Source organism: Trachypithecus francoisi, unplaced genomic scaffold, assembly GCF_009764315.1.
Source record: "Trachypithecus francoisi isolate TF-2019V2 unplaced genomic scaffold, Tfra_2.0 Lachesis_group10, whole genome shotgun sequence".
In the NCBI taxonomy this organism is placed as follows: Eukaryota; Metazoa; Chordata; class Mammalia; order Primates; family Cercopithecidae; genus Trachypithecus; species Trachypithecus francoisi.
Window position 1 is genome coordinate 42,354,534 of NW_022681455.1, and position 27,923 is coordinate 42,382,456.

A 27,923-nucleotide genomic window follows, 5' to 3' on the forward strand; every position below is an offset into this window, starting at 1 on the left:
GCCACTGCACTCCAGCCTGGGTAACAGAGCCAGATCCTGTCTCCAATAAATAAATACATAAATACATTCAGGAGTGGGAGAGAGAAAATGAGGGGAAAAATAAGTAAAATACCAAGTCAGAGAGTGCCCCACTGGGCGGATGAGGGGGTCCATTTTGCTCATGTCCTGTCCACCACTTGGACCTCCCCAGACAAGGAAGTCAGCCAGGGACTGAGCAACAGACATGGAAAGAAGGTAGAGGTAGAGGTCGTTCTGTCTGAACATTGGTTCAGACAGAAAGAAAAAGGGAGTTGACATTTCTGCTCCTTTGGCTGGCTGCCTGTCGGGAAATCCTGAAGGTCAGAGTTGGGAAGGTGTCTGCATGTAATTAGGACATCCCTCAATGTCATTCACATACCTTCTTCATAATTTGGGGCATGTCTGTGTCCCACCTGGATACACACACACACACACACACACACGCATATATATATATATATATATTTTTTTTTTTTTTGAGATGAAGTTTCACTCTTGTTGCCCAAGCTGGAGGGCAATGGGGCGATCTTGGCTCACCGCTACCTCGCCTCCAGGGTTCAAGCGATTTTCCTGCCTCAGCCTCCCAAGTAACTGGGATTAGAGGCACCTGCCACCACAACTGGTTCATTTTGTAGCTTTAGTAGAGACGGGATTTCACCAAGTTGGTCAGGCTGGTCTCAAACTCCCTACCTCAGGTGATCCGCCCACCTCTTCCTCCCAAAGTGCTGGGATTACAGGCATGAGCCACCGCACCTGGCCCACTTGCTTTGCTTTGCTTTTCTCTTTCTTTCTTTCTGTCTTTCCCTCCTTCCCTCCCTCCCTCCCTTCCTCCCTTCCTTTCTCTTTCTCTGTTTCTCTTTCTTTCTTTTTTTTTTTTTTGATGGAATTTCATACTTGTTACCCAGGCTGGAGTGCAATGGCGTGATTTTGGCTCACTGCAACCTCCAACTCCCGGGTTCAAGTGATTTTCCTGCCTCAGCCTCACGAGTGGCTGGGATTACAGGCACCTGCCGCCGCGCCCAGCTAATTTTTTTTTTTTTTTGTATTTTTAGTAGAGATGGGGTTTCACCATGTTGGTCAGGCTGGTCTTGAACTCCTCACCTCAGGTGATCCACCCACCTCGGCCTCCCAAAGTCCTGGGATTACAGATATGAGCTGCTGCGCCTGGCCAATGTTTTTCTAATCAATTTTTTTTAACCAAATTGGTGTCTAAAGGAAATTTTATACGAATATCATATGAAATAGCACGCCTATGAAGTCGCAGGTTTAATAGGTTGGTTTTATTTTTATACACCAACATAACAACGTATCTATTCAAGATAAAGCAAATCTTTTTCCAGGTCTCACTTTAAACTGTCTTATAGGAGTAACAGTGACCCAGGGCGCTGGTTTTCAGTTTGCTTTTTTCAGAGGTGCCTCCAGTCCCAGAGGGTACTCAGACCCCCTTTCAACCGGAGACTCCCTTTTAATCTAGTTTCTATACTGGAGTTACACATAAGAGTTTATATAACAAAAAATAATTCCACATCTAAAAATATAATAATCCAAACTGCTCGCCTAGTCCGACCTGCTCACTGTGCCGCTGAGACATAACCGAGGTTAGGGAGGAGAAGTGGCTGTCTTGGGTCACACAGCTATTAGAAGCAAAGTCCGGCCCATGAACCCCAGTCGGCAGGCCCCCAATTCTTGCCAGAGACAGACAGAAGTTTTCTCCATCCTTTAAAGAGAAACATTCGGCTTATGGCTGGGAGTTGTGGAAGGTCCATAGTGGGGGATGTGGATGGAAAGGGAGGATTGTTGGGGGAATGGTGGGTTGGCAGCAGGGGGTCCCGGAGCAGCGCCCAGGCAGAGCTGAAACAGCCCCTTTAAGCACAGCCGACCCTTCCAAAGGCAGAAAGACTACAGCCTGCAGCGTATTTGCTTCCATTTTTCCCGTTGACACCACTGGTGAGGATGCCTTCGGGAGAAGGAGGCCAGATTCCTCCCCATTAACGCCCCTCAGCATCCTGGAAGTTAGAAAATTATTGCCGCCCCCTGCTTCCCAACACTCCTGCCTTTTCTTCAGTCTCCATACCCTACCACCCCTGCCTCCTACCAGTCTTTGTGTTCTCATTTCTGATTTGGTCTGTGGGACCCTCACCCCTCAGTTGGCTCCTGCTTCCAACTGAGAACACCTAGAAACCGTGGGAGCCCCACAACCACCAAGCCAAGGCATACTTCTCCCGGGAACAGCTGAATGGGAAAAGTAACCCAGTTCCCTTCACCATCCCAGGGAATCCTCCAAAATGGACGATGCCCTGTTGGCCACTTCAGACCCAGCAGCCCTTCCCCATCCCCACTCAGCCCTGCACAGGGGGTGCCAGGAAGTCCACACCAGGGGAAGAGTGGGCATGAGCAGGCTGAGCCAGGGACCCTTCCACTGCCCTGGAAACCTGGGTGAGCCTGGAGTCATGCAGGGGCCCCAGACCTCTCAGAACATGGCACTTTTCCGTCTCTGCTGAGCGAGCCAGCTGCTGGGATTCATGTCCATCTGCAGCATCTTCATCACCCATTTGTCCCGACGGGCACCTTCAACAAACTCGTTCAGAGACAGCTGGCCTGAGCAAGGGGAGGAGAGGCGGTCATGCAGAAGAAGGGGAGCTCTGAGTCTGGGGGCAGGAAGGGAGACCTCGCTCCCAGGATGCGCCTACATCTCTTATGCCAACTATCCTGCAGTCTCAGGCCCCAAGCTTGAGGCTTGTCAGGTGTCTGAATCTCCAGGAGTCTCCTGCCACCTTTAAGGGGCTTTCTAGGCCGGGTGCGGTGGCTCATGCCTGTAATCCCAGCACTCTGGGAGGCCGAGACGGTTGGATCATGAAGTCAGGAGATCGAGACCATCCTGGCTAACACGGTGAAACCCTGTCTCTACTAAAAATACAAAAAATTAGCCGAGCGTGGTGGTGGGCGCCTGTAGTCTCAGCTACTCAGAAGGCTGAAGCAGGAGAATGGCATAAACCCGGGAGGCGGAGCTTGCAGTGAGCCGAGATCGCGCCACTGCACTCCAGCCTGGGTGACAGAGCGAGACTCCGTCTCAAACAAAAAAAAAAAAAAAAAGGTGGAGGGGGCTTTCTTTGCAGATGAATTGAATTTTTGCATACGGTCCCACGGAAATGCTGGGTGGAGCTGAGAGATCTGGAAGGCTCCTGTGTGTATTCAAAGCCAGCTCTCTCCCCACACAGTCTTGGGGCTGGGCACTGGACTACAGGGAGGAGAGCCCAAGCAGCCTGAATGGAGGCCTACCCTATGCCTGCTCTTAAACACATTATCCCATTCATTCCTCTCAACCACTATTATTATCCCCATTTTCCAGATGAGGAAATTGAGACCAGGACAAGAAACTCAATATATCACTCCCTGCCTGACTCCAAAGTTCCAATTCTTTCTATTCTGCATACTTGGCCTCCATCGGCAACTCCTATAGGACTTTCAGTCGCTCCTACAAACACGTGCTCGTGAGTCCCTTTGTTAGTTCATGTCATTTTCTCCACAGCCTTCTCACAGATGAGGACCTCAGGGTTGGAAGGTGGGGGGTCTTGCCCAAGGATGTGAGGCCAGAAAGTGGCGGTGATGCAGAGTGGGCAGCACCCCCCACACATCTCTGCCCCTCTTACCATCTCCATTCTCATCCACCAGGAGGAAGATCCTGTCTACGACCTCCTCGGGCGTGAGCAGCTGGCCTTGCTCAGTTTGTAGCTCTCGCCGGCAGGCTTTCTTCAGCTGGTAAATTCCCTGCCAAAGAAAACTCAGTTGCATTGATGGGAGACCCTGCAAGCTCACCCTCACCCCCATGACCCACATCCCTCAGCACCACTTCCCCAGTGCTGGCTTCCCAGGCTATGCGTCTTAGGATCACGTAATCTGGATCCAGATCAAAACTGACCTGTCTTAAGGCGGTGCTCTCAGAATCCCACTGGCCTAATTCCAGCTGAGTTCCCGGCCTCACACCCCACCTGACCCCAACACCATTTGCATTTCCACTGTGAGCCGCAAAGCCCAAATCCAAAACCTCTAATGAGGGAGGTTTAAGTCACCATGAGTCTAAATCGCATTCTACACAGGAAGAAATAGAGGTGCAGAGAAGAAAATTCAGTGTATCTATATATGTGTGTGTCTGTACATGTGTAAAACAGAATGATGGGGATACACATGTTCCCTCCTCATGGACGGGAGGGAAAAACCCAGGTTTCTCCTTTTCCTGTTTCCTCTCCTGGTGAAACTATGTGAAAGCATCATGTAGGCCAGGCGCTGTGGCTCACGCCTGTAACCCCAGCACTTTGAGAGGCCGAGGCGGGCCATCACTTGAGGTCAGGAGTTCAAGACCAGCCTGGCCAACATGGTGAAATCCTGTCTCTACTAAAAATACAAAAACTAGCCGGGCACAGTGGTGGGTGCCTGTAATCCCAGCTACTCAGGAGGCTGAGGCAGGAGAATTGCTTGAACCCAGGAGGAAGAGGTTGCAGTGAGCTGAGATTGTGCCACTGAACTTCAGCCTGGGCAACAAAACGAGACTCTGTTTCAAAAAAAAAAAAGAAAGAAAGAAAGCACTATGTAAATGTGGAAGAGATGGACACATACGACGGTTTTCCTTAGCTCCCAGGCTGGCGTTCCCTGAGGACAGAAGCTGTGTCTTTTTTTTTTTTTTTTTGAGACGGAGTCTCGCTCTATCGCCCAGGCTGGAGTGCAGTGGCCGGATCTCAGCTCACTGCAAGCTCCGCCTCCCAGGTTTACACCATTCTCCTGCCTCAGCCTCCCGAGTAGCTGGGACTACAGGCGCCCGCCACCTCGCCCGGCTAGTTTTTTGTATTTTTTAGTAGAGACGGGGTTTCACCGTGTTAGCCAGGATGGTCTGGATCTCCTGACCTCGTGATCCACCCGTCTCGGCCTCCCAAAGTGCTGGGATTACAGGCTTGAGCCACCGCGCCCGGCCAGAAGCTGTGTCTTATGCACCTCTATGGCCTCACTGCCCAGCCCAGTGCCCAGCACAAAGTAGGCCTCATCGACGTGTCTTGGGAGACTGAGGGGTTAAATCCAGCTCCAGCACTTTCTAGGTAGACTAATTTGGGCGGATTACAGAATCTCTATGAAGCAACTTCTTGCTCTGTGAAATAGGGCTAACGATGGTCTGGCTAATGCAGGGAACACGCCAGAGTGTGGAATGCACTAGGCACTTCTTTTCTTCCTTAATCATTCTTGCTAATAGAGAGTGATGGTGAGTCTTTTAAAAGAAATAACTTCTGATCTTGACTTTTTCTCATGCATTTGTGTTTTCTATTTTATTGATTTCTGCTGTTTATTTTCTTTCTTCTACTATCTTTGGATTTAATTTTATTTATTGATTTATTTATTTTGAGATGGAGTCTCGCTCTGTCGCCCAGGCTGGAGTGTAGTGGCGCCATCTCGGCTCACTGCAAGCTCTACCTCCCAGGTTCAAGCGATTCTCCTGCCTCAGCCTTCACATAGCTGCAACTACAGGCACCTGCCACCACGCCCGGCTAGTTTTTTGTAGTTTTAGTAGAGACTGGGTTTCACCATGTTAGCCAGAATGGTCTCGATCTCATGACCTTGTGTTCTTCCCGCCTCGGCCTCCCAGAGTGCTGGTATTACAGGTGTGAGCCATCACTGCTCCCAGACAAGGGTTTATTTTACCTTTTTTTTAGACAGGTTTTCACTCTGTTGCTCAGGCTGGAGTGCAGTGGCACAATCACAGCTCATTGTAGCCTCGACCTCCCAGGCTCAGGCAATCCTCCCACTTCAGCCTTTGGAGTAGCTGGGACCAGGTGCATACCACCATGCCCAGTTAATTTTTTTTGTATTTTTTGTAGAGATGGGGTCTTACTATGTTGCCCAGGCTGATCTTGAACTCCTGGGTTCAAGTGATCCACTCACCTCAGCCTCCCAAAGTGCTGGGATTACATGTGTGAGTCCCTGCACCTGGCCTTAATTTACTCTTCCTTTTTCCTAATTTCCTGAGATGGCCTCTTAGATCATTGATTTTCTAATATATAAAGTCTTATTTTCTAATATAGTATGCATTTTCTAATTATTTCCTAATATATATTTCCTTTTCTTTTCTTTTCTTTTTTTGAGACTGGGTCTTACTTTGTTGCCCCAGCTGGAATGCAGTGGCATGATCATAGCTTACTGCAGCCTCCAACTCCTGGCTCAAGCAATCCTCCCAGCTCAGTCTCCCAAGTAGCTAGGACTACAGGCATGTACCTCCAAGCCTGGATAATTTTTAAACTTTTTGTAGAGATGGGGTCTCCCTTTGTTTTCCAGGTTGGTCTTGAACTCCCGGGCTCAAGCAATCCTCCCACCTCAGCCTCCCAAAGTACTGAGATTACAGGAATGAGCCACTGCATCCAGCCTCTATTTCCTAATGTATGCATTTTAAGTCTTATTTTCTAATCTGTACATTTTAAATCTATAAATTTTTCTGCATGTTCAGCTTTAGCTGCATTTCACAAGTTGTAGTATATCATGCTTGCGCTCTTTTTCAATTTAAGACACTTGCCGTGTGTGTGTGTGTGTCTGTGTGTGTGTGTGTGTGTGTGTGAGAGAGAGAGAGAGACAGAGAGAGAGAGAGAGAGGGAAAGTATTTCTTTGATCCATGGAGTATGTGGAAGTCTACTGCCTAATTTCCAAACAGATGGGGATTTTCTAATAATCTTTGGTGATTGATTTCTAGCTTAATTCCACTAGAAAGTACACACTCAGAACGAGAACACAGGAAACACACTCAGAATGATTTCAAGGCCTCTTCTTCAGTCCCCGCTGGCCACTTGCAGCCAACCCTCAGAGCTCCAGCAGTGCTCAAGTGCCCAGGCTGCGGGCCCATGGGCAGAGACACTAACCTCCACAATGTTGAGTAGCTCCAGGCGGTCGATGCAGCCATTGCCGTCCTTATCATAAATCTTGAAGGTCCACTTCAGCTTGTGCTCCAGGGTGCCTCTCAGCACGAGATTCAGGGCTGCCACGTACTCCAGGAAGTCAATGGTGTTGTCCTGCATTAGATGTGGATGCTGCTGAGGGCACAGCCCACCTCCCCAGAGCACATGTCATTCATCCCTGCAAACACAGGGCTTCTCCTCCTCATTTTAATCCATGTGGCCTCTGCATCTTTGCTCAAGCCTTTCTCCACCCTTGGGGTAGAGAACATTCTATTATCTATCTATCTATCTATCTATCTATCTATCTATCTATCTATCTATCTATCTACCTACCTATTTATCTATCTATCTATCATCTGTATCACATTATCTATCTATCTATCTATCTATCTATCTATCTATCTATCTATCTATCTATCATCTGTCTATTTATTTTTAGAAACAGGGTCTCACTACGTTACCCAGGCTGGTCTCAAACTCTTGGGCTCAAGTAATCCTCCCTTCTTGGCCTCCCAAAATGTTTGGATTACAGGCATGAGCCACCACACCCAGCCTAGAGAACATTCTCTCTTCTCATTTTCTGTGATCACCCAAGTCTACCCATCCTTCAAGACTGAGCTCAAGGGTCCCCTCCTCCAGGAAGCCTTCGTTCTCTGATCTATTCAGCCATAGTGCTCTCTCCCTCCCCATTCTAACATCCTCAGCATCTACTGTCTATTCTACACAGCTTGGGACTTTCTCTGGCATTGTCACTTAACTGTTTCCTAAATGTCTCGTTCTCTAACCACGTTATATGCTCCTGGGGAAAAGAGAAGGGTTGACATTGCTTGGGTTTCTCCTCCGTGCGTAGCACAGTGCCACTTACAGCCAGAGCTGGAAGCCAATAGATATTCATGAATCAATTAGTCAATGACGGACTTGATCTGAATTTGGGACTAAGACAGTTTTGAAGGAGATTAGAAAGCAGAGCCCATGTTGAAATTTTCCTCTGCATTCTCATTCACCCCAAGTCAGAGAGAGGCAGACAGGCAGTGTCTCCAGCCCTACACACTTCTAAGTTCCAGTGTACATTACACTGAACAACAGGCCTGTGACTCCAGCCCATCCAGGAAGGGTGGGGGAGCACAGAGCTCAGATGCTAACTGGGCAGAGGAAGGGAGAGAGGCACAGTCTACTTCTAAGGTGACTCTCACCAAGAAACAACAGAAACTTCTTGTAACAGAAATGCGGCAGCAATAATGATTTCTAAAGCAGTAAACAAGAAAGAGGATATATTCTTGCTTTCTTCTCCAAATGTGTTTGGGGTGACAGGCTGCTGCTGCTGCTGGTGGTGGTGGCTGCAGTGGGTTAGCTGTGCCAGTGTCTCACTTACAGGTGCTCACTTATTCCAGGGTTGGGACCTCCACTCTCCAAATAAAAAATAATAAGTGGGACCAGGAGTGCCTGTCATTCACATGACTTTGTTATCGGAAATGACACCGATGGCCCAGAGCAGAGCACTTCTGTCCCACTGGGTCAGGACACTCAGGAGCCCCAGCCCCAGATCAAGGGGTGCCTGGGTGAACAAGGTTTGAGCAACAGGAGAAATGGCAGAAAATGAAGGAAACAACAAGAAGCCTAAGGAAAAGCTAAGAAGAAAACAAAACGAGCTTACCTTAGTACCTGAAGTGTTCTATTCATATCTTTTATATAATTCCTATAAACACATGGTCTCCATACTCCTCGTCATATACTTACCTAATTGAGGTCAGATTTTATTTATAATTTTGTTTCCTTCATTTTCATGTAACATTTTCTCATGTCTTTAAAAATTATTTAAAATGTCAACTTCCATGTTTTCTTTTTTGGCGGGGAGGGGGTACTGAACATTCCCTTTGTTTAACATATTTCTAATATTTTCCATTACACAATGAATTTTTTTTTGCATGTATACCTTTTCTTACATCTCTGGTATTTTTTTTTTAGGGTAGACACTTGGCAGTGGTTGTCAGTTCTTTAAAAGGCTATTTTCTTGAGTAGTTGTTATTTATTAAGCTTATCACAAAGCAAACTTGTGTTTCTTATTTAATGAGGATGAGTTATTATCCCCATTTTATGGATGAGGAGTCCGGGACCCAGAGGTTCCCAGGTCACCCAGCCAGCAAGTGGCAGAGCTTTTCCAGGCACGCATCTCCTCCAGTTCATCAAGTAGGAAAAACTTGCAGTCTCCACTTAAGATCTATTTCTGTCCAGCAAATGAACCTAGTGCTTGGGGATGCCAAGAGAAGAAAAACAAAAACAAAAAACCTGAAACCACCACAAATCCCCACTCTCTAGACCTCCAGTCTTCCTCATTCTTTGTCCCAAAACTTCTGTTCCTACAACATCCTCTCAACATGATTCAGTTTCCATGACTCCTTGCCTTATATGAGACATATTCCAGAGTGATCTCTAGACAAGTGATCTCATCTGAGAGAGGTTATTGGAAACCCCAGGACCATTTCCGGGAAACTTCCAGCTGAGACTAATCTCATCTGCTGTGCATGGGACCTTGTCAGCTCCAATTACCCACAGAGGCCTGAGAGTGATGGAAATGGCTCTGTCTACTCAGGAATAGGATGGGCGTGTCACCGGCTCTGTGGGATTATCTGCCCTGTTTCTCCTTGAATTGGCCACATTTGTGCACCAGCCCTGACCTCAATGCATGTTATACAAGAATCCCAAATGACATTTGATCTTGACCCTCCCCTTTCTTCCATTCTAGGCGGTCATAGGGCAACCACCAGAGTTGCAAGGGAGAGTGGCAGAGATGAGGTGTTCCTACCCCTTTGTCTCCACCAAACCAGTTTCCATCACCTCAGATTTTCACATGTGAACCAGATCCATAAACTCTTTTGATTTGATTTGCTTTAGAAATCTCAGACCGATTGTTCAGAAATGACACTCCTCGATATAAAGGGGAGTGGAGTTAGGTGTAGGTTTGGAGACAAAGACTAAGCGGGAAAGAAGACTCAGTCCCTGAGAGAGGAACTTAAAAACACGTTCTAGGGAGGCTCTTCCTTACAGTGGAACGCCAACTAGTAAATAGAGAAGGGGTGGTAGGGTTAGAAAATTATCAACAGATGCCAAAGCCAGTAGAAAATTTGACTGAACAATAGGATATTTACTTAGTCTTAAGGTATATCCCTATGAGATGCTTATTAATTACAAAGAAAAAGATAGTAACTTTACAGTGTTGAAACATGGCAGATATCACCTTAACCAAGTGATCAAAGTTAACTGTGCCAGTGACGGGACAAGCTGACATCTTATACCTGATGATATGATGCACCGAGGACACAACATCAGTGGCAATTCTGCCAATTCAGGCAAACACCAATTGTGGGGTGTCCTACCACATAATTCAGCCAGGCATGGAGGTGCGCAGTCTTCAACAATGTCACAGCCAAATAAAAAAGAAAAGCTGAGATTAAAGGTTCCAAGTTAAAGAAGACTAAGGAGGATACAACAAGTAAATGCAATGTGTGATCACACCAAAAAAAAAAAACCAAAAAACAAAAAACAACAACAAACAAAGAAAAAGGAAGGCCGGGTGCAGTGGCTCATGCCTGTAATCCCAACACTTTGGGAGACTGAGGCTGGCGGATCATGAAGTCAAGAGATGGAGACCATCCTGGCCAACATGGTGAAACCCCGTCTCTACTAAAAATACAAAAATTAGCTGGGCGTGGTGGCACTCGCCTGTAGTTCCAGCTACTGGGGACTCTGAGGCAGGAGAATCGCTTGAACCTGGGAGGTGGAGGTTGCAGTGAGCCGAGATCACACTACTGCACTCCATCTCAAAAATAAAATAAAATAAAATAAAGAAAAGAAAAAGGAAAAAAGAAAGAAAGCTGACCGGGTGCAGCGGCTCATGCCTGTAATCCCAGCACTCTGGGAGGCCGAGGTGGGCGGATCACTTCAGGTCAGGAGTTCGACACCAGCCTGGTTAACATGGTGAAATCCTGTTTCTACTAAAAATACAAAAATTAGCCAGGCATGGGGGTGCGCACCTATAATCCTAGCTACTTGGGAGGATGAGGCACGAGAATCGCTTGAACCCGGGAGGTGGAGATTGCAGTGAGCTGAGATCGTGCCACTGCACTTCAGCCTGGGCAACATGGCAAGACTCTGTCTCTACCAAAATAAATAAGTAAATAATACAAAAATTAGCAGGCATGGTGGTGCACACCTGTAATCCCAGCTACTTGAGAGGTTGAGGTGGGAGGATCCCTTGAGCCTCGGAAATCAGAGGCTGCAAAGAGCTGAGATCATGCACTGTACTACAGCCTGGGTGACAGAGCGAGACCCTGTCTCAAAAACCAAAAAGAAAAAGAAAATACACACTGAAATACTTAGGGATAAATAGGTATGATATCTGTAACTTTCTCTTAAAAAAAGTATATGTCTATATTCTGTATATGTATAAATTATGTATCATGTATATGTATATATACTTATAGGATATATTATATATATGTATGTGTATAGAGAGAGGCAGAATGATAAAGTAAATGAGATAAAATGTAATTAACTGGGGAAATTTGGATAAATTGCATATGGGAGTTACTTGTGTCATTCTTATAACTTTTCTGTAAATTTAGAATCATAGCAAAATTAAGAAGTTATCCGAAGAGGAAAAAACACTGATGAACATGATATGCCGATTTATAAGAAGAGATGAGGCATAAGGAGTACCACTATATGCCTCGGGGCTTAATCGGCCCTTTTCGATCTTGAATCATGATTGTATTGATTTTTAGATGAATCTGGGGAAGACTGATGGACTTAAATGAGTCTTATTATTTATGACCTGATATATTTGTTTAATTTTCTTAAGACATTTTAAAAAATCATCAATTATTTTAAAAACTCATCTTCTCTCTTTAAAAAACCTGCCTTCTAAGCAGGAGCACTTAAGACCTTGGGCAAATTGATTCATTTCCTTTTGCCCAGCTTTCTCATCATTTAATCTGGAATAACAAAAGTCTGCCCCTCCCACCCAGGGTTGCTGCTGACTCAGAGGAGACCGAGGAGAGGGGGAGTGCTAAGAAGCCCGAAACTGGCTCTGTGCCCTGTGGGGTGGTCAATGGGGTTCATCTCTGAGGAGGTTCTATTGAATTGAAGATGCTGACCTCACCCTCCTGTCCCGGGACAGGCACTGTGGGGATGTGCACTGACTGGTACCAGCGACAGGATGAGACCTGAAATGGCATTCCCAGTGATTCAGCTTAGAAAGCTAAATTCTCCAAGCACTGAGAAGTGGAGTACTGATGCTTTCTCCAGATTAAATAGGTATTTGAGGCAAATCCAGTGGTTTGCAGGATTGCCAGGGCACTGAACTGGATAACCTTAAATAATCAAGGGGTTTTGTAACTGAATTGAAATTTAAAATTCAATCCCCAGGTGAATTTACAAGGTGTGTTACCTTCTTAGCTGCTAGTGACATTGGGGGCTTAGAGAAACTCTGGTCTGAATGATTTCATGAAACCTTCCTGGACTTTAAGAGCTGAAAGGGGCTTTTGCAGTCATCCTCCCAGTCTCCCAATCCATGCAGGAGCCTCCTCCAGCATTCTTGACAGGGAGAATCTGACCAGTCTCAGTTCGAAGAACCCCAACAAGAGGGAGCTCATAGCCCATGCTAAGATACCTCATCCCATTTGGAACATCTCTTTTGCTCCTAGTGTTTAGAGTGACAGGGTCTCTGGCAGATGTGAAAACCCAGTCATTGGCTGCAGAGTCTTGGCCAAAAGTACACAAAGAGAGGACCTGGACTGTCTGCCAGACCCCCTTCAGCTCTCAAGAAGAGGACACAGGGAGCATCAGCCGACAGCTGAGAGATAGAGGGAGGGAAGGAGAGACAGATAAGATGGAAAGCGACAAAATGAAGAGAAGACACAGAAGGGTTTGGGGAGTGACACAGAAAAGGTAATGAGAGATGCAGTGGAAAGAAGAGTAGAGAAAGAGCAGAAGGAGTGGGGAACTGGGAGCTCTCCCTGAGGACACTCGTGGAGGAAGGCACCAGGTGGACTGGCCACCGTTCCTTCCCTTCAGGGTGCCTTACCCCATTCTTGTCGAAGGCTCGGAACATGCCCTCTACGTACTGGGAGGCCTCCTCATCGTCTGTGACCTTGAAGAAGCGTTTAAACTCATGCATAAAGAGTGTGCCGCTGGGGCACTCCATCACAAACTTCTTGTACCACTCCTGGAGCTCTGCCACATCTATCTCGCCAGCTGCCTCTGCCTCCTCCCAGCTAAACTCCTGCCCCATGCTGGCCCTGAGGAGTGTCAGGGAGCAAGGGTCTGTGTCTCCTCCCTGGCTTCTGCTGATGAATCTCTCCAGCTACGGCCCTCTTCCTCCCTTTCCAGGAGGCCTGACCAGCCTCTCCATCATCTCCTGGATGACTGAACATGATTGTCAGTGCAGGAGGCAGGTGGCAAGGGAGGTGGGCCCAGGCCAGCTAAGCCGTCCTAAGACTATTAGAAGATTCCCCGGGCAGCCGGGCACGGTGGCTCATGCCTGTAATCCCAGCAGTTTGGGAGGCCGAGGTGGGTGGATCATGAGATCAGGAGTTCAAGACCAGCCTGGCCAACATGGTGAAACCCTGTCTCTACTAAAAATACTAAAAAATTAGCTGGGCGTAATGGCAGGCACCTGTAATCCCAGCTACTCAGGAGGCTGAGGCAGGAGAATCGCTTGAACCCAGGAGGAGGAGGTTGCCGTGAGCAGAGATTGCGCCACTGCACTCCAGCCTGGGGGACAGAGTAAGACTCCATCTCAAAAAAAAAAAAAAAAAATAGGGAGAGTCCCCTGGAAGTTCTGACCTCCAGTCTAAGCTCCTCCAGTCTCACCCCTTCCCTTAGCCTTGTTAACAAAGCAACCAAGCTGGCCCAGGCAGACTCTGAAGAGGTAGAAGGGGAAGAAATTGAGAGGTAAGCAGAGGGACGCAGAGTGAAGAAAGAGTCGGGGTGCCAGGCTGGGATCCTCCCATCTCACTCACTCCCTGTCTCTTTAGCTGGGCCCTACATTGCTCCAGGGAGGCCCATCTTGGAGATAGGAGACTCAAGCCCAGAGAGGAAGTGAGATCAAGTCCTAATCCGTAAAACAGAATCCGCTGGTGATCTGGGACCCGCCCTTCAGACGCTCTAGTGAAAAGAGGCAGAATCTATGATGGGAAGGGCTCTAGGTGAGCAACTCTGTTTCCAGGCTAACTCAGTCTCTGACACAGGATCTGAAGCTCCTTTCCAGATCACACCTTTGATCTTGGGAGCTTTTCACTTTCTGATTAAAAATACAAATACCTCCCTCCAACCCTTCACCCAAGACCTAGGGGTAGTGCTTTTTTCACATTTCCTCCAAAATACTAACGTGTGAGAAGGATCTGGGAGCATGGCCTAAAATATCTTTGAAGGCTCTTACTTTTACATTAAAGGCCACGTAAATTTGCTTTTGAACAATTACATATTCATGCTTATTTTAATGTAACATAAAAATGACACCTCCAAGAAATCAAAAGACCTGGGACACACATTTTTCTTTTGTTTTGCTTTTTTTTTAAAAAAAATTATTTTTTGAGACAGGGTCTCACTCTGTCGCCAGGCTGGAGTGCAGTGGCGCTATCTTGGCTCACTGCAAGCTCCACCTCCGGGTTCAAGTGATTCTCATGCCTCAGCCTCCCGAGCAGCTGGGATTACAGGTGCTCACCACAACACTCAGGTTTTTTTTTTTTCTTTTTTCTTTTTTTATTATACTTTAAGTTCTAGGGTACATGTGCATAACATGCAGGTTTGTTACATAGGTATACATGTGCCATGTTGGTTTGCTGCACCCAACACCCAGCTAATTTTTGTATTTTTAGTAGAGATGGGGTTTCACCATGTTGGCCAGGCTGGTCTCAAACTCCTGACCTCAAGTGATCCACCCGCCTTGGTCTCCCAAAGTGCTGGCATTATAGGTGTGAGCCACTGCGCCCAGCAACACTCATTTTTCTTTTTTTTTTTTTTTTTTTTTTTTTTTTTTTTTTTTGAGACGGAGTCTCGCGCTGTCACCCAGGCTGGAGTGCTGTGGCCGGATCTCAGCTCACTGCAAGCTCCGCCTCCCGGGTTCACGCCATTCTCCTGCCTCAGCCTCCCGAGTAGCTGGGACTACAGGCGCCGCCACCTCGCCCGGCTAGTTTTTTGTAGTTTTTAGTAGAGACGGGGTTTCACCGTGTTAGTCAGGATGGTCTCGATCTCCTGACCTCGTGATCCGCCCGTCTCGGCCTCCCAAAGTGCTAGGATTACAGGCTTGAGCCACCGCGCCCGGCCGACACTCATTTTTCTAGAAGACTTCAGAGGCAGCATTTCCAGTGAATCTGTCCTTAACCTACCTGTCCCTCACTGGGTGTTCAGCCTGAATTGTTTTGCACATCTCCAGGCCTGACCTCCTCTCTCACTGTTCTCTGCCTCCAGACGTCACGGAGCTCTGAAAGCTCTTTTAACTGTCTTGCTATTCCTGAAGGAGAAATGTGATTTCTTCTGTCATCCTTTCAAGTGGTGGTGGGTTTTTCTCCCCCACACACCTCAAGGTCTAGATAACAGGGCTAGTGTCCTCCTCTCTTCTCACTCTTGCCTCCAAATGGCCTTTTATTGTTTTCTCCCGAGAAAAGGCCAGTCCCTTTGAAGCCACATCTGACTCCTTGCCTCTATTTACTTCCCTCCTTGCTGTAATTCACTGTTGACTTCCCTGCTTGTCTCAAAGCATCATGTCAGTCATTTCAGTGACTCTGACATCCAAGTGGATAAACAGCCCATCCCACACACTGGCCTCAAAGGTCCTTGATCTCCTGTTTTTTTTGAGACAGGGCTTTTGCTCTTTTCACCCAGGCTGGAGTATAATGGCGCGATCTCGGCTCACTGCAACCTCCGCCTCCTGGGTTTAAGCGATTCTCCTGCCTCAGCCTTCCTAGTAACTGGGATTACAGGTACCCGCCACCACACCTGGCCAATTTTTGTATTTTTAGTAGAGACAAGGTTTCACCAGGTTGACCAGGCTGGTCTCGAACTCCTGACCTCAGATGATCTGCTTGCCTTGGTCTCCCAAAGTGCTGGGATTACAGGTGTGAGCCACTGTGCCCAGCCCCAATGAGAGTATGTGTGGGGGTCACACTGCCCTCTTACTCTCTAATTGCTGGCAACCTGGCATGGTCCCACATGCGTGAGTCACCGTGTTTGGCCTGGTCCTTGGTCTCTTTAGTTCCAAAGAGCTTTTCTTCCATCTTACCTAGGACTTCCATTCACTTGTGGTCCCTGAGCCACAAGTGCAGCATCTGGGAGCTTGTTAGAAATGCAAAGTCTTAGGCCCCACCTCAGACCTACTGAATCAGGAACCGTGGGTTGGGGCCAGGAGTCTGTGTTTTAACAAGCCCCTCCAGGTGCTTCCAATGCATACTGAAGTTTGAGGATCACCACCCTAGGCCTTGCTGTCACCAATCTCTACTACCTCTGAAACATTCAAACGCTGCCTTCTCTTATCCGCACCCCACCCCTTCCATCTGTTACTCTAATACCTTCACTCCAATAATTCACTAATCTCATTGCGACTTCCAACCTGCTGATCCGTTTTTAACATCTGTCATCTTGCTCATCTCCTCACTCTCCTCCTTATCCTCATTCCATGGCCCAGCATTCTCCCCATTTTGACTTTTGTTCTCCTCCTAATGCCTCACTTGGCCTGGCCCTGGTTAAGGCTGTACGCTAACTATGCAGTAACACCTTGCCTACAGTGGGGAGCCTGGACATCGCTGGAGGACATCACAAATCATGCTGGCTGTACACACTTCAGATCATGTCAGACAATCATACTACATGTTTTTCCCGCCGAATTCCCTCTCCCCCTCTCTGAGATGACTATTCCATAGCGCTTCCTGCCCTCAAACCTTCCACTCATTCCCACACTGTCACCCACTTCACAGAGACAGACGAGGCAGTGACTCATCTTCCCACCAGTGTTTACCAACTTCTCTGTATCTATGCCCATGTCCTCTGCCCCCTTCCAGTCTCAGTGGAAGCAGCGTGCCCTTCCCCTTGTCCCCGTCAATGCCACTACTTGTTTCCTAGATCCCATCTCTCTTTACCTACTCGAAAGCTTCATTCCCGCAGTTACTCCCTTTCTCTTCTGCAGCCTCTACTCATCCCTCTCTAATGGCATTCCTGTCGGCATTCAGATGTGCTGTAATATGCCTTTATTAAAACAAGACAAAAATCCTTCCTTGACCCCACATTCAGGGCTACATTATGACGTTCATGGGCCCCACGTTTTTGCCTTCATGGGTCATAATATAATATTGAAAAAATATTAAATAAGCAAATATTAATAATTATCACTGGTATAAAAAGGAACATAATCTAGACTGGGTGTTTCTTTTTTTTTTTTTTTTTTTTTTGAGACGGAGTCTCGCTCTGTTGCCCGGGCTGGAGTGCAGTGGCCGGATCTCAGCTCGCTGCAAGCTCCGCCTCCCGGGTTCACGCCATTCTCCTGCCTCAAGCCTCCCGAGTAGCTGGGACTACAGGCGCCCGCCACCTCGCCCGGCTAGTTTTTTTGTATTTTTTAGTAGAGACGGGGTTTCACCGTGTTAGCCAGGATGGTCTCGATCTCCTGACCTCGTGATCCGCCCGTCTCGGCCTCCCAAAGTGCTGGGATTACAGGCTTGAGCCACCGCGCCCGGCCTCTTTTTAATTATGATTTTATTATTATTATTATTATTATTATTATTATTTTTTTTTTTTTTTTTTTTTTTTTTTTTGAGACGGAGTCTCGCTCTGTCACCCAGGCTGGAGTGCAGTGGCCGGATCTCAGCTCACTGCAAGCTCCGCCTCCCGGGTTCACGCCATTCTCCTGCCTCAGCCTCCCGAGTAGCTGGGACTACAGGCGCCCGCCACCTCGCCCGGCTAGTTTTTTTTGTATTTTTTAGTAGAGACGGGGTTTCACCGTGTTAGCCAGGATGGTCTCGATCTCCTGACCTCGTGATCCGCCCGTCTCGGCCTCCCAAAGTGCTGGGATTACAGGCTTGAGCCACCGCGCCCGGCCGATTTTATTATTATTATTATTATGAGACAGAGTCTTGCTCTGTCACCCAGGCTGGAGTGCAATGGCATGATCTCGGCTCACTGCAACCTCTGCCCTGCCGAGCTCAAGTGATTCTCCTGCCTCAGCCTCCCAAGTAGCTGGGATTACAGGTGTGCACCACCACGCCAGACTAATTTTCTATTTTTAGTAGAGACAGGGTTTCACCATGTTGGTCAGGCTGGTCTTGAACTCCTGACCTCAAGTGATCCACCCGCTTTGGCCTCCCAAAGTGCTGGGATTACAGGCATGAGCCACCGCTCCTGGCTCTGATTTTATTTTAATTAACTAATGTATTTATCCTGAGATAGGGTCTCTGTCGCCCAGGCTGGAGTGTACTGGTGCTATCAGGGCTCACTATAGCCTCGACCTCCTGGGCTCAAGCAATCCTCCCGCCTCAGCCTCCTGAGTATCTAGGACTACAATTGTGCACCACCATGCTTGGTTAATTTTTTGATATTTAGTAGAGACAAGGTCTCACTATGTTTCCCAGTCTTGAACTCCCGGGTTCAAGTGACCGTCTTGCCTTGGCCTCCCAAGTGCTGGGATTATAGGCATGAGCCACCATGCTTGGCCTTTATTCTGGTTTTAAAAGAAATTTAAAATATTGGGCCCTAGGCACTGCCTACCGGGTAAGCTGACCTGTCCACATTCCCCCCAAGCTATTGTCCTAAATTTTGCTCCCTTTACAACAAAACCTCTTGTGGCAGATGTATTTTCAGAAAATGGCAGGACAATGGTTCTGGCTTCACTCATTCCTCCCATCAAAGGGAGGAATCTATTATATCTTTCTTCAACCTGGAGGAAACTTTCTGGCTGCCTTGTTGAAGATAACTGCAGAAACGACACAACGTGACTTCCAGGGCTAGGTTATCAAAAGTGATAGGTTTCCACCAGGCTTTCTCAGAACTTGCCCTTGGAATCCAGCCACCATGTTGTGAGGAAGCCCAGAGCACATGCAGGGGTTCTGGCTGAAAGCCAGTCTCAACCACCGGACATGGCTGAGTGAGCCTTCAGATGACTCCAGCCCCAGCTTTTGAGCTACCCCAGCTGATACCACATGGAGCAGACACTATCCCTGCAGAGTCACTGTTTTAAGCTACTAAGTGTTAAGGGTTTTTTGAGGTAGCAATAGATAGGGACATTCTCAAACCTATTTTGCATTCTCTCTCTTTTTTTTTCATCTGTTATTCTCTCCTCAAGTTACTCCAACTGGATGTTCATCCCCATCACTCCACAGAAATGGCTTTTATTGTGGTCACAAATTATCTACTTTTTTTTTTTTTTTGAGACGGAGTCTCGCTCTGTCGCCCAGGCTGGAGTGCAGTGGCCGGATCTCAGCTCACTGCAAGCTCCGCCTCCCGGGTTTATGCCATTCTCCTGCCTCAGCCTCCCGAGTAGCTGGGACTACAGGTGCCCGCCACCTCGCCCAGCTAGTTTTTTGTATTTTTTAGTAGAGACAGGGTTTCACCGTGTTAGCCAGGATGGTCTCGATCTCCTGACGTTGTGATCCGCCCGTCTCGGCCTCCCTAAGTGCTGGGATTACAGGCTTGAGCCACCGCGCCCGGCCAATTATCTACTTTTTTAACCTAACCTGCTGCAGATTAATCACAGTTCACCAAACTGAATTCTTTCTCCAAACACTCCAGGTTTCAGGGACCCATCCTCCTCTGATTTCACTCCAACCTCAACTCATTGCTCATTTTCTTTGCTAGCACCTCTTGCTTTTAACCAAATCTCTAAAAGCTGGGAGCTTTCCAGGCTTGTCTTCAGTACTCTTCCCTTGTTTACCCACACTCTCTCCCTAGATGATCTCATTCATTCCCATGCCATTACACACCATTTACAGGCCAGCAGCTTCCAAATTTATATCTTCAGCCTGGACCTCTCCCAGGAACTCCGGATGCACGTATTCAACTGCCTACTGGACATCTGTACTCAGATTGCAAACTTAGCAAGGCCAAAACCAAATTACGGATTTCCTTCCCAAGTCCCACCTTCTCTCTTCTCCACCTCAGTCATGGCACTGCCATTTATGCTTAGGCATAATGGAGTTATACTTGAATGCTCTTTCCTTTAGATTTCACTTCAATCTACTAGTAGGTCATTTAATCAGCTCTTCCTGCAAACTATATTCTAAATCAAACCACTTCTCCTCACTTCCATTCCCGACATTCTCGCCCAGACCAGCATCATCTCATCTAGTCCACCACAGCAGATCCCTAACTGGTCTCCCTGCCCTCTCGTCACCCCTCTTTTACCCAGCAGCCACAGTAGCATACAGCAGATCCTGCCACTCTCCTGCTCAAAACCCTCCTTTAGCTTTCCATTTGCTGAGAATAAAATCCACTCCTCCCCATGCCTATGATGCATTACATGATCTAGCCCCTGCCTACTTCTGTCTTCATGGTCTTCTACACTGCAAACACACCGAACTCCTTATAGAATCAGTGTGTCTTTGCATGTATTTATGATTCTTCCTACTTGGACTGCTCTTCTTCCAGTTTTTTTTTTTTTTTTTTTTTTTTTGAGACAGGAGTCTCACTCTTGTTGCCCAGGCTGGAGTGCAATGGCACGACCTCGGCTCACTGCAACCTCCACCTCCAGGGTTCAAGTGATTCTCCTGCCTCAGCCTCCTGAGTAGCTGGGATTATAGGCACCTGCCACCACGTCCGGCTAGTTTTTTATATTTTCAGTAGAGATGGGGTTTCATCATGTTGGCCAGGCTGGTCTTGAACTCCTGACATCAGGTGATCCACCCATCTCAGCCTCCCAAAGTGCTGGGATTACAGGCATGAGCCACCATGCCCGGTTTCTTCCTCCAGATGTTAACACCACTGCCTCCTTCTCAGCGTTCTCCTCTCCTCAGAGAGAACTTTCCCAACTCCCCCTCAGGTAGCCACTCAAGTAATTCTGATATTATCCCATTTTATTTTCTTCACAGTACTTAACTGCATTTGAAACTATCTTTTTTTTTCTCTACTTATCTGTCTCTCTCACTAGAGTCTACCATCTTTGAGGAGAGGGACTTCACCATATACATTACAGAATTCCCAGCGTTTAGAACAGTGCTTGGCATGTACAGGAAACTCAAATACTTATTGAGTAACTAAGCAAGGTCCTTGGCACATGGTCAATGCTGAATTAATGTGAGCTATTACTCCTTCATTTTTCAAGGCAATTCCTCTTTGACTCTGTTTAGTGTCTAGATTAGCAGGTATTTGTTGAGATAAAAATGATAATGGGATTTTAGAACTGGAAGAGGCCTTGAAGATTATCTAGCCCATTAATTTCCAATTACCCATCTCAACACACCTTAAGATAACACATGCCCATCAGCAGCCATGGCTCTGTAACAGCAGCATCTCAACTGGCTTGGTGTGAAGGTGGTATTATTCCCATCCATCTCTCTCTTTTTTTTTAGACAGGGAGACTGGGTCTCACTCTGTTACCCAGCCTGGAGTGCAGTGGCGCACTCTCGGCTCACTGCAACCTCCATCTCCTGGGTTCAAGCAATTCTTGTGCCTCAGGATCCTGAGCACCTGGAACTACAAGCAAGCATCAACCACGCCAAGCTAATTTTTGTATTTTTAGTGGAGATGCGGTTTTGCCATGTTGGCCAGGCTCCGTGGACTTACTATTTAAGCAACACTGAAGATTGATTAAAGAACAGTATCTCTGCCCAAGTTAAGAAATTTTATGAGTGAAATATAACTTGATTTAGCCTCTGGCTGAGGAATTTAAGGTTCAATTGGCTTTTCATGTGGGTCAGTTGCCCATGACCTACCCTATAAATAAATGTCGCTGAGCTACTGAGTTATAAATATATCATTTTAAAGAGGATTAAAAATCCGGCCGGGCACGGAGGCTCATGCCAGTAATCCCAGCGCTTTGGGAAGCTAAGGTGGTCGGATCACTTGAGGTCAGGAGTTTGAGACCAGCCTGGCTAATACGTCGAAAACCCCATCTCTACTAAAAATACAAAAATTAGCTGGGCGTGGTGGTGGGTACCTGTAATCCCAGCTACTCAGGAGGCTGAGGCACGAGAATCGCCTGAACCTGGAAGGCAGAGGTTGCAGTGAGCCGAGATTGTACCACTGCATTTCAGCCTGGGGAACAGAGTGAGACTCTGTCTCCAAAAATAAATAAATAAATACATAAATGAAAATAAAAATAAAATAAATAAAATAGAGAGGATTAAGAATCCATAGAGAGATATGAGAGCTTGAAGTAACAATAGAAAGGATTTAAGGAGGGCAGGGTTAGGAACTGAGCAGGGGATTTGGAAAGAGAGCCCTGGGGATTGCAGGCAGTCAGCCACAAGCCTGGCTCCAGGGGCAAAGAAATGCTTAAAAACGACAAACCCATGTCTTCTGAGCCCTAGTCAGGCTGGACCTGAAGCCTCACTGTGAATCATCTCCATCCGAGTGTTCTTGTGACTGAGTTGGACTCCCCTTGCTGATGCCTAAACTCTTGTGTTGCCCCCTCCCTCAGGACCAGTCTCAGCAGTGGGACCACCTAAATCTTGCTTCTTGCCTTTATTCATTAATTTATTCATTAATTTTTCCTCCCAGTCAATCACTTTACTTCTAAGCTTTAGAGCAAGCTTATCCAGTTGGAGGCCCGCGGGCTGCATGCGGCCCAGGACAGCTTTGAATGCAGCCCAACACAAATTTGTAAACTTTCTTAAAACATTATGAGATTTTCTTTCATGATTTTTTTTTTTTTTTTTTTTTGAGACGGAGTCTCGCTCTCGCCTGGGCTGGAGTGCAGTGGCCGGATCTCAGCTCACTGCAAGCTCTGCCTCCTGGGTTTACGCCATTCTCCTGCCTCAGCCTCCGGAGTAGCTGGGACTACAGGCGCCCGCCACCTCGCCCGGCTAGTTTTTTGTATTTTTCAGTAGAGACAGGGTTTCACCGTGTTAGCCAGGATGGTCTCGATCTCCTGACCTTGTGATCTGCCCGTCTCGGCCTCCCAAAGTGCTGGGATTACAGGCTTGAGCCACCGCACCCGGCCGATTTTTTTTTTTTTTTAAATTAGCTATCGTTAGTGTTAGTGTATTTTGTGTGGCCCAAGACAATTCTTTCAATGTGGCCCAGGGAGGCCAAAATATTAGACACCCCTGCTTTAGAGGAATTGAGTACATTCTGGTAATGCGAGAGATGAATAAAGCTGGAATTTAGCTTTGAATATTCTGCATTTAGTATGTGGATATTTGAGTACCTCATAGCCTGCTTACAAATTAGGTTCTAGGGCTGACCCTGTCACTAACAGCTTCATCTGTAAGCTGAAAGGGTGACTGAGTGGGCAAATAACAACTCTCTAAGCCTTGGTTTTCTGTCCTGTAAAATGAGGACAACGGTAAGTATTTTAGTATTTTAATAAAAATCAAAGGATTTTTGGTTTGTGGCTGGGTGCTGTGGCTCATGCCTATAATCCCAGCACTTTGGGAGGCTGAGGCTGGCAGATTGCTTGAGCTTACGAGTTTGAGATCAGCCTGCAACATGACGAAACCCTGTTTCTCCAAAAAAGAAAAGAAAAGAAAACTTAGCTGAGTGTGGTGGTACGTGCCTGTAGTCCCAGCTACTCAGGAGGCTGACGTAGGAGGATCACTTAAGCCCAGGAGGCAGAGGTTGCAGTGAGCCAAGATTGTCACTGCACTCCAGACTGGGTGATAGAGCCAGACCTGTCTCAAAAACAACTCTAAGCGCCCGGCACGGTGGCTCATACCTGTAATCCCGGCACTTTGGGAGGACAAAGTGGGCGAATCACGAGGTCAGGAGATGGAGACCATCCTGGCTAACACAGTGAAACCCTATCTGTAATAAAAATACAAAAAATCAGCCGGGCATGGTAGCAGGTGCCTGTAGTTCCAGCTACTTGGGAGGCTGAGGCAGGAGAATGGAGTGAACCTGGGAGGAAGAGCTTGCAGTGAGCTGAGATCGTGCCACTGCACTCCAGCATGGGCGACAGAGTGAGACTCTGTCTCAAAAAAAAAAAAAAAACAAACAAAAAAAACAAAACAAGAACTCTAAGATAAATGGTATCCCTACCCTGGAGGTAATCTGAGGTCTTTTCCAGCTGGTACTTGAACAGTATAGCACACAAGCATTTAACTATCATCAGATTGGTACTGCCATTTACCGAATGTCTGTTACCTGCTCAATACTGTGCAAGGTGCTTTACCAGTTATTGAATACTCCAATCTTATTAAGCTGGAGTATTAAATATAGTCAAATGTAAGTATGTAGGTATTATTTCCTACAGACTTATTATTACCTTACTAATGAGTAAAATGAGGCCCTGACAGGGTTAAATCTCTTGCCCAAGTTTACGGCAGTCAGTGGGTTTGAACTCTTATCTGACTCATGTCTGTCTGACTCCAAAGTCCATGTTTGCTCTATTATGTTATTCATTAGTGTTGTAATAGAACTAACTTAATAATGTAATGTAGGACAGGGATGGTTGCAGACAACTAGAAATGTTAAGAAACTAGACTAATTATTTATTTATTTATTTATTTATTTAGAGATGGAGTCTAGCTCTGTTGCCCAGGCTGGAGTGCAGTGGCATGATCTTGGCTTACTGCAAGCTCCCCTTCCTGGGTTCACGCCATTCTCCTGCCTCAGCCTGCCGAGTAGGTGGGACTACAGGCGCCCGCCACCACGACTGGCTAATTTTTTGTATTTATAGTAGAGACGGGATTTCACCGTGTTAGCCAGGATGGTCTCGATCTCTTGACCTCGTAATCCGCCTGCCTCTGCCTCCCAAAAAGTGTCGGGATTACAGGCATGAGCCATCGCGCCCGGCCAAGACTAACAATTTAAAATGATTGCTTTATGTATTCACTGTGGCATGTTTAAATGGTCATAGGGCCAGGAATATATGCCATTCTTTCAAAGCACTAAAACTTGGCACTGAACTAGTTTAGTCTGTCTTACCAGAGATCTGTAGTTACACTAAGACTCTTTTTTTTTTTTTGAGACGGAGTCTTGCTCTGTCACCCGGGCTGGAGTACAGTGGCTGGATCTCAGCTCACTGCAAGCACTGCCTCCCGGGTTTACGCCATTCTCCTGGCTCAGCCTCCTGAGTAGCTGGGACTACAGGCGCCCGCCACCTCGCCCAGCTAGTTTTTTGTATTTTTTAGTAGAGATGAGGTTTCACGGTGTTAGCCAGGATGGTTTCGATCTCCTGACCTCGTGATCCGCCCATCTCAGCCTCCCAAAGTGCTGGGATTACAGGCTTGAGCCACCGCGCCCGGCCGTTATACTAAGACTCTTAGATCAGAACATGATTTTATTTCCTATGAAGAAAATACAGGCTGGGCATGATGGATCATGCCTATAATCTCAGTATTTTGGGAAGCCAAGGCCGAAGAATCACTCGAGGTCAGGAATTTGAGACCAGCCCTGGCAACAAAGTGAGACCCCTATCTCTACAAAAATATTAAAAAATTAGCCATGTGTGGTGGTGCATGCCTGTGGTTCCAACTACTTGGGAGGCTGAGGCAGGAGGATCACTTGAGCCCAGGAGGTCAAGGCTGCAGTGAGCTGTGTTCATGCCACTAAACTCCAGCCTGGGCGACAGAGCAGGACCCTGACTCCAAAAAATAAGAAAATTAGCTGAGTGTGGTGGTGCACATATTTAGTCCTAGCTACTTGGGAGGCTGTGGTGGACACAGCCCTTGAGCCCCTAAGTTCAAGGCTGTAGTGAGCTCTGACTGTACCACTGCACTCCAGCCTGGGCAACAGAACAAGACTCTGTCTCTACAAAAGAAAAAAAAAAAAAGAAAAAGAAAAAAGATCATCTTACTTCCTACCTGCCTTCTGGTTCATTCTATTTTTTTTTTCTTTTTTTTTTGAGATGGAGTTTCACTCTTGTTGCCCAAGCTGGAGTGCGATGGCACGATCTCAGCTCACCACAACCTCCGCCTCCCGGGTTCAAGGGATTCTCCTGCCTCAGCCTCCCAAGTAGATGGGATTACAGGCATGCGCCACCACACCCTGCTCGTTTTGTATTTGTAAAAGAGATGGGGTCTCTCCATGTTGGCCAGGCTGGTCTCCAACTTCCAACCTCAGGTGATCTGCTGGCCTCGGCCTCCCCAAGTTCTGGGATTACAGGCGTGAGCCACCACTCCCGGCTGGTTCATACTATTTTTTTGCCATTACTTTTAATGGCAAAAAATGCAATTACTTTTGCACCAACATATACCATCAAATCCACTCTTCTCTCACCATCTCCCACACCCACCATGGACAGAAAGTGTGACCCAGGCATTAATTCTAATTTTCAGGATATGCATTTTACTCAGAGGCCTAATTTAAAACCAACAAAAGAAACCAAAAATCTTCTCAGCCTATCATGATAGCTATATCCTGATACGCTAAGAAACTATTTTGTTTTATAACATTTTTTCAGTACTGTACTTCATGCCAACTTTGTTTATATCAAGAAGTAGGCTTCAAATATGCCAAATACTTTTGTCAAAGAAACACTGCTAGTTTTGGGCTAGGCATGGTGGCTCATGCCTGTAATTCCAGCACTTTGGGATGCCAAGGCAGGCGGATCATGAGGTCAAGAGATCAAGACCAGCCTGGCCAACATGGTGAAACCCCATCTCTACTAAAAATACAAAAATCAGCTGGGCATGGTGGCACATGCCTGTAGTCCCAGCTACCTGGGAGGCTGAGGCAGGATAATCGCTTGAACCTGTGAGGTGGAGGTTGCAGTGAGCCGAGATCGCGCCACTGCACTCCAGCCTGGGTGACAGTGCAAAACTCTACCTTTAAAAAAAAAAAAAAGAAAAAAAAAGAAATACTGCTAGTTTTTCCCACATGCATGTGTGCACATGTAGTTCATTTGCTTATTTATCTTAAGCCAAGGTTTTAACATGTAATTGGAAGTCCTAAACTAAGTACTTTGGTTTACAGGTTAATTTAGTCTGAAATAGCTGGAAGTGGATGCACACACCTTTGAAGGAGCGCATATATAAGTCATTGGAGGTGAGCATGCATACATCATCCTATAAATCACTATAAAAGTGATTTATAGTGTCTGTAAAAAAGTTCCAAAAAGTTTAGGTGTGGATTTATATTTATTTTATTTTTTTTGAAACAAGTCTCCCTCTGTCGCCTAGGCCGGAGTGCAGTAGCACGATCTCGGCTCACTGCAAGCTCTGCCTCCTGGGTTCACAACATTCTCCTACCTTAGCCTCCTGAGTAGCTGGGACTACAGGCGTCCGCCACCACGCCCAGCTAATTTTTGTATTTTTAGTAGAGACAAGGTTTCATCGTGTTAGCCAGGATGGTCTCGATCTCCTGACCTCGTGATCCACCCGCCTTGGCCTCCGAAGTGCTGGGATTACAGGCGTGAGCCACCGCGCCCGGCCTATTTATTTTTTTTTGAGACAAAGTGTTGCTGTCACCCAGGCTGGAGTGCTGTGGTGCAGTCTCAGCTCACTGCAACATCCACCTCTTGAGTTCAAGCAATCCTCCTGCCTCAGCCTCCCAAGTAGCTGGGATTACAGGCGCCCACCACCATGCCCAGCTAATTTTTGTATTTTTAGTAGAGACGGGGTTTTGCCATGTTGGCCAGGCTGGTCTCGAACTCCTGACCTCGGTGATCCACCTGCCTCAGCCTCTCAAAGTGCTGGGATTACAGGCTTGAGCATCTGCGACTGGCCGGGTCTATATTTATTTTTAAAGAATTACTTCAGATGACAATGTGTCATAAATTGCTGCTTTGCTACACAGTTACCATTATGTTGCTCATGTTTTATTGACTAGTTCTTGATCTTGAGGCTTATACCTGGTGTAAGTATGCTTTAGGCATTCATGAATGACAGTCAACAACTGAGC

The 27,923-nt window shown here is 46.9% G+C and overlaps 1 protein-coding gene across 1 annotated transcript; it reads right to left on the bottom strand.

The window, feature by feature from the left end:
• Positions 1-1,279: 1,279 nt before the first annotated feature.
• GUCA1B (guanylate cyclase activator 1B) lies at positions 1,280-13,233 on the bottom strand. The gene is made up of 4 exons (XM_033217159.1): positions 13,027-13,233; positions 6,909-7,058; positions 3,669-3,786; positions 1,280-2,616 (listed from the first exon to the last, which is right to left on the bottom strand). Exons 1-4 carry the CDS (start codon positions 13,231-13,233, stop codon positions 2,489-2,491), a joined length of 603 nt encoding a protein of 200 aa, XP_033073050.1. The 3' UTR covers positions 1,280-2,488.
• Positions 13,234-27,923: the final 14,690 nt, after the last annotated feature.